The following is a 7,044-nucleotide window of genomic DNA, read 5'->3' on the forward strand; positions in this document are numbered from 1 at the left end:
AGGTGTAGAGAGCTGCTGGGACCAAGCGCCTCCAGCTCAGGGTGGGGATAGCAGAAGCCGGGAGGCAGCAAGCCACAGTTGCACAACCCAACGCTGTGGTGCGTCCTTGCTGCCCAGACTTGTTGGAGTGGCATTACCAGCACGCAGTGCCTGCGGGGCAGACTTGTAGCAACAGAGCTGGCTGTGGATTGGGGCTTGGTCCATCATGGCCTTCCCTGCTCTGGCTAGCAACAGCACCATTAGGGCAAATAATCCAGCTACAGTCAGAGGAATCTGGCACTCATTCCATCCCCTTGTTCAGGACAGATCAACACCAGCCGCAGGGCACTGGGATCTCTTCTCCCCAGAAGACTAGGCAGACTTGCTTCAATCAGCAATGTAGCAAGAGACACCCCCAGGATGGCCCGCAGAGACATCCAGGGTTTCAGCACCTTAGTTCTGCCTTTTGTTCCGAGTTCATTTCTGTTTTTTCCCTTAAGAGGAAACCCAGAGGAGAGGAGGAAAAAGAGGAAGAGCAGGGTGGGGGAGAGGGAGAGTACTGCCAAACCACAGTGCATCCCTGGAGCAGATTGTGACCGACTCCTCCCTGCAGAGCTACACAGAGAGAAAACTGCTGGAGGTTTTTATGCAGGGCTCAGCTGCAGCTTCATGGAGGGGCTTTCCTGAGGGGTAGGGAATGCCCCACACACAAGTGTGCAAGCTGCATAGCACTTCTCCCAGAGCACAGCATGGCAGGGAGACCATACCCCCGGGAAACTCCACGAACTGCTGTGCTTCCCGCAGGTCAATGCCTTGCAGCTGACCCCCAGGCACAGTCTAGAACAAGGGCCCCCAGCCCTTGCTACAGAGCCAGGGCACTGTCTGGCACAGTCCACAGCTGGGCAGCCCATGGCTTGAGGTCCCAAGTTAGCAAAAGTTCAGCTCACAACCAAAGATTGAGAAGCCAAGCACCTAGCTAGCTATGGAGCCACATCTTTTTAGGGCTCTCTCTTAGCTGTGTGTGACTCTTCAAAGCCTGTGGGGGTGGCCGTTAAAACAGCAGAATCACCTGGTGGGACAAGACTCCAGGTGTCAGCAGCCTGTGGGTTTGGGAGCCTCAGCCATGTCTAAATTGTCCATCCATCCTGACTGTTTAAAGAGGGACAGTCCTTCGGTGCTATGCACGTTTGCTGCCAGATACAAGCACATCCTTATCCCTGGATCTGTGCCTCAAGGATGGGAATTAGTCCTGGATTCTCACAGCAGCTGAGGGCGATTCAGTAGGAGCTGGAATCCCTGCCTGCCTCTCCCCGCCTGGAGGAGCAGACAAAGAGGCTGTTGCTGGTTTGTGCTCTGGGACATGGCAGTGGGGACTAACACTTCCATCTTGTATTGTAGGAGGGGACGGTGCAGTGTAAGAGGGTTGGGCCCTATCCCAGCAGACTGCTCCGATTCACTAAGCCAGGGCTTTGCTCTGCGGCATAGCTGGAACTGTCAGCACTAGGGCAACACTCAGCTAAAACCCTCTCTGCATTGCCGAGACTGGAAACCATGCAGGAACTAGGGGAAAGGACCGGTACTGAGCTGAAATTACAGGGCAGGCATGGAGGACATCTTGCTGGACGCCTCTCTGGAGGTCTGCCCAAGAGCCAGCTTTTCGTTACTCTGCTCTCTGCTCCACGCCGCTGCAGCCCCTGTCTGATGAACTAACAGGATACAGATGCAACCAGCAACATCTCTGCCTAACTCTGCAGCGACTCGGGCCTCTCATCCCTACTGGTTTCACTGGGTGCTGCCTAGTCTGGACTGCTTATTCCTCTGAGCCCTGTTCCCCCTCCATGCACTGTGACTGCAGCAGCGCAGTAGGCTGGTCCCCCCGCAGGGCACCACAAGCTTTAAATGCTGTTAGACTCAAGCCTGGTCTCAGCTGGGGCAGCAGGTGCTTTCTGCCAAGGGGGCTCCAGGCCCCTTCCTCCCTGGACATACAGCAAGAGGGATATTTAAGCCCTGTCACCACATTTAAAGGAAAGGCAACACTGCCATTCCTGAGGCTTTGCAGACAAAAGCCACATGATGAAGCACAGAGTGGGTATCCTTTCAGAGCTCCAGCTCTGCAACCTGGTGACTCCTATGGTCAATGCCCTGTAGCCTGAGGGAACCACAGTTTCTCCCATCTATCTATAACAGGGAAGAGGGAGGTTCAGTGCCAGAAAATCCACTTCCATCACCACCATTCAATGCTCCATGGCAAGAAAGGAGCCAGAACCCAGATCCTCCTGCACTAAAAAGTCCAAGTTCTTGACCTGAGGGACAATTTTATTAACTACTAACAAAGCAATGTCAGTTCTAGGGCCAGCCAATAAGGGCAGGGGTGATCCCTACACTGCCTCTTTCATTATGACACTTATTTCATAGGGGTGCAGTCAGGATACTCTCTGATTGCATCAAATTTCAAATAGGCTCTAGTTTGTTATTGCTGGGCAAGTCTACATGTGCATTAATGCATCATAATTATGGTGCATTAAGTTAATAACAGGTACTAACTTAATGCATCATAATTGGAGCTACTGCGCTGTAGCGCCAATGCACATGTTTTAGGTGACACTGTGTATTAGTGCATGAGTATGGCTTTCGCCGTGATGTGCTAATGCACAGTAGAGTTAACCTATTGCACTTCTGCGCTTCTAGTGTCTTGTGTAGACGCACCCACTAAGATCCCAGTTCCCATTGCAGCTCAAAGATACCGGGCACCCTTAAATCCCAGCACTAGGAGGAAACCCCCTGGCTCCCCCCTACTCACCACTCTTGCTAGGCATTGCTTCAACCTCCACAGGCCCCTCTGAGGTTGTCTCATTGCATCTGTCAACCTGTGGAATTGGAGTCACCAAATGAGACCCAAGACTCTTACCCAAGAGGAGGTAAAGAGGGGACTCAGTCACAGTCCCCGCACATGGAAGACTTTTAGGCAGAGCTGTAACAGGGCAGTGGCACATACTGGGCAGTAGCAGTGCCTGGGTGCCAGTGCTGAGCATGGCCAGCCAACAGCAGCGGTGGCCATTGTCCCCCCCCCGCTCACACCACCAGTTTGGCACTTGGAGATGCTGCCCTGGTTGCCCCACCTTAGTTATGCTACCAGCTTTGGGTAGCAGAATACTCTTTCATGAGGGCATAATGAGATGTCATGACAGGAAGCTGAATCCAAACAACTAACTTCAAGTTAGAAAAAGCATAGGCACACAGTTTAACGGAGAAGTGTGGGGTGGAGTCTCCATCTCTCAGTGTGGTTAAACCCAGAATGGGTCTCCTCATAAAAGCTCTGCTCTAGCTCAGCCAGAAGTTATTGGGTTTGATACAGAACCCCTGAGTGAGGTCCCCTGTGCTGCCAGGTCAGAGTGGATGGTGGTAACAACCCTTCCAGCCCTACCATCTCTAAACCTGTTGTGCTCCAGCCCTGTATCCCACATGGAAGTGTCTTGCACCATAATTACAGCTGGTGACAGCTAAGGAACTGTGAGAAGCAGATGCTCCATCCCAAGCGCAGGTGTGGCCATGCCTGGGACACAGTCACAACAGGGAGCAGTCCACTGTGCAGCTGGGATCTACACCACATCCTTCACTAGCATCCCACAGCCATGCTAAGCATGTGGTCTCCCCAAGCCTTTCACACAAGACCTGGACCATCTGGGACTGAAGACAGGGAGGACGGAATACTAGTTTGGATGGAGGTTTGGATACGTAGTGTAGAAGGGATGGGAGAAACCCCACATGGAAATTTTGGGCAGAAAATCAGATAGCAATTGGGCAGGCAGCAGAGGCTAGTTGTCCTGAGGCTCACAAGACAGGCCATGGCCCCTGCTGGAATTGATTTCCCCTCAGTGACTCCCAACAAACCATCACCCTCCTTCCATGATGTCAGTGATCAGTGCTGAATTGGCTACCTGGCAACTCCCCTTAGCAGCAGAGCAGCCTAAAAATCCGTCCAGCTGCTTTCTGAAGAGAAGGAAAGCAGGTTGCAAACACAGAGCTGGACCCCAAGAGGTGTGGAGCCCCTTGCACTCTCAATCCCAGAGATGGGTGCTTGCACGTCTCAGGTGCACTCCTTCAGCAGCTGGACTGGAGACACCCTGAGGCAAATGCTCTTGGGGAGAGCCCTAGATTCCCTCAACTTTAAGGGAAGTAGCTCTGCTCCGTCCTCTTCCCTCAACAGGCTACAGAGAAAAAGTCATCTTTGTTGAGTTACTTCCCTCTTGACTCTACTGCCTGACTCATTCCTGGACCCTCCACCCACTGCAAAGCTGGCAGGGGAGGAGGGGGAAAGGGCTCCCAAGCAGCACAACCTCCTGTGAACAGCAAACAGAGGATTCCCCAAGCCAAGAGCTGAACAGCCATGGCAGCAGTTAACAAACTCTGACTGCAGGCTCCAGGGCGAGAGGGCACTGGGGAGGGAGAGGAGGAAAAGAGCCAGCTGGTAATTGCAAACGTCGCTAATTTGGTGCAGCTGTGCAGCTGGAAAAGCAGCTCAGAAGAATGCTGTCATTCCTCAGCGGGGTAGGAGTATGCAAGTCTGTTACAGCCAGGAAACCTGAAGCCAGCGTCCCACACAGAGAAACTGGTTTAAGAGACAAGGGCTTACCTTTGCCTGGGTGCCTGGGAGCCAGGATGGCCACAAGATGGGCAGCAGCAGCAGCAGCTCCATCGGGAGCCTGGAGGTTCTGCAGAGAAGAGGAGCAGCGAGTTTGGGGTCCTGCTAGATGCAATTCTCCCTGGCCAGCTCTGTTCCCTATCCCATGCCTTCCAAGCTTGCATGGGGTAGACTGGAATTGGTGGGGCTACATTCTGGATGCCTTCCTGCAGCAGATAAATCAAGAGCCAGTAGCCCTTAGGCAGGGATAGCGTGCGCCTGCCTGGGGTAGGAGAGTTTGGAAGTGCTTTAGTGCATGTGTGCGTGTGTGAGGGTGGGGGGGAGAGGGAGAGAAAGACAGGGGGAGAAGTAGAGGAAGAGAGAGAAAGAATGAGTTCTTCAGTAAGTGTGTTCCCGTGTGTGCATTTCTCGGTGTCCTGTCTGTAAATCTGTGATTGTTCCTCGGAGTATGTGCATCTGGTTTTTTTGCCTGCGTGGATCTGCCTCTAATGTCCCTGTTTGTGTGCGTTCCTATAGCTGCTTCTGTGTGTGTATGTATGTGTGTTTGCCTTGGGTCAAATTCTCAGCGTCTGTTAGCCTTGCTTGCCAGTGTTTCCGTGCGTATGTGTGTTTGCGCTCGCGGTCACTACATGTGTGCCTTGTCTACGTGGGTCTGCTTTGCAGCATGTGAGAGCTTTGCCTGCCAGTGTTTCTTCTAGGGGCGTGCTTGCCTCTGCTGTGGGTGTGCCCCTGAGGACGTGCCTTGTCTGTGAGAGTGCATGTGCGCTGGTGGCTGTGCGTTCCTGTGGGTAGGTTTCTAGGATGCTGAAGCCTTTTCTGGCCACAAGAATGAGCTCTGCCGAGTTGCTAGAACTGGTGCAGTGATGGGAGGGGATGGTCCGTGGCTCTCAGCTGGATGGGAACATGGGCTGGGAGTGTCTAAACCAGCCCCCAGCAGGAGGTGGGTCGAAGCCTCAGGGCAGCCGTACTTGTGTACAACAGCTGGGCCCTCCCCAAGTCCCACTCCAATCCTTTTCCCTTGCCTGAACTACTGCTCTGCTTTCTGCTCCTTGCCCTACTTGCTACTCTGTTCCGTGCTCCCTGCCTGACTTACCGCCTGCCATGTGTGGTACCTGCCTGTGCTACCTGCTACCTGTGGCACATGTGCAGCAGGTTGGCCACCTCTGGTATACAGGAATACCTGGGGGTATTTGTGTGCACACCTCTTTCCACATGTCGCTGAAGTGTTTGAGGTACACGTCTTTGTGTTGTGCATGAGGTTGTTTCTGAAACGTGTGCATCTGTGTTGGTGTGTGAAGTGAGTGTACATGGTGTGTGTACAAGGGGTGTCATGTGTTGATCAGATGTGTGCCTGTATGAGGCATGGTGTGTATTGTATGCATCTGGAGTGCATGAGACATGGGCCTGTAAGCACCACGTGTCCTGTATCTGTGTAGTGTTTGCAGCATGCCGTATCTGCCTGTGTCAGGTGTATGTTCAGTGGCATAAGATGTACAATGCCTGTTAGAAGTGTGAGGCACGCATCAGTCTGTGTTGGGGCACGCTGCGGTGTGTGTAGCATGCTCCATATTGTTTCGGTGTGGTATAGGTTCTGCCTGTCTGTTGTGTGAAGGGTGCTGTCTGTGTGCATCTGATGTGAGAAGTATGAGGCACATGGAATAAAATATTTGCCTCTCTGTGAGCAGCAACTCCTGTCTGCCCATCTCTCTGGGTCTGGGTGCATGTAGCAAGGACCCACTGGCTGATAAATTCATGGGGGAGATGCTACTGGGTCCAGACTAGGTTCAAAGCATCAGGACAGCATCTGCAGCAGGGTCAGTGGCATGTGTACATCAGTAAATTGGTGCAATGTGTGTGGCAGATGAGACCCAGAGGAGTCTGGGCCAGAAGCCAGCATGGCCACTCTGGCAGCACCCAGGAAGCCCCAATTCTGTGAGCTGTGGGCACTCTCGCCAGTACTGAGGCAGCCCTGACTGCTGTGGAAAAAAGAAAAGCTCTGGACCCAGCTGCATGTTGGAAACCCCCACCTACCTCCTGTAGGCATCCTGCTTGTACATGGCAGAGCTGCATGTGGCCCTTATACCCCCTTCCAGTTGGCTTGGGCTGCTGGGCCCTTCCCAGGGAACAGAGCTGGCCAGAGGGTCTGCTACTGCCCGAGGCACAAATGCTATTCAAGTAGTCGGGCACCTGCCATCCTGTATCTAGAGCCACAGAGAGCCCTCCGCTGCCCAGTCAGCCTCAACCCATCCCCTTCCACAAAGGAGCTGGCTAGTCTCATACCCAGAACTAGAGATATAGGCAAGGGCCACAGGAGCACAGCACAGGAGGACTGGCACCTCTACAAGGATGGCTCTGGCCTCCCTTGGATTCCCTGCATCACCTAGGCATTGAGAGAGCTTTCCAGGGGCACAGACCTCCCTCCC

General features: G+C 53.4%; 1 protein-coding gene across 2 annotated transcripts in view; it reads right to left on the reverse strand.

Moving 5' to 3' along the window:
• Positions 1-7,044, reverse strand: part of LOC109317598 (receptor-type tyrosine-protein phosphatase V-like) — a 72,837-nt gene that overhangs the window by 48,319 nt on the left and 17,474 nt on the right. The window contains exons 2-3 of one of the 2 annotated variants that reach the window (XM_019546371.1): positions 4,613-4,691; positions 2,780-2,846 (exon numbers count right to left, since the gene is read on the reverse strand). In XM_019546371.1, coding sequence (XP_019401916.1) covers positions 2,780-2,846; positions 4,613-4,691 — 146 coding nt within the window. Of the gene's footprint in view, positions 1-2,779; positions 2,847-4,612; positions 4,762-7,044 lie in introns of those variants that run through there. The other variant, XM_019546370.1, reaches the window with a different exon arrangement.

The sequence above is a fragment of the Crocodylus porosus genome, unplaced genomic scaffold (assembly GCF_001723895.1).
Source record: "Crocodylus porosus isolate Cpor-Errol unplaced genomic scaffold, CroPor_comp1, whole genome shotgun sequence".
NCBI lineage: Eukaryota > Metazoa > Chordata > Crocodylia > Crocodylidae > Crocodylus > Crocodylus porosus.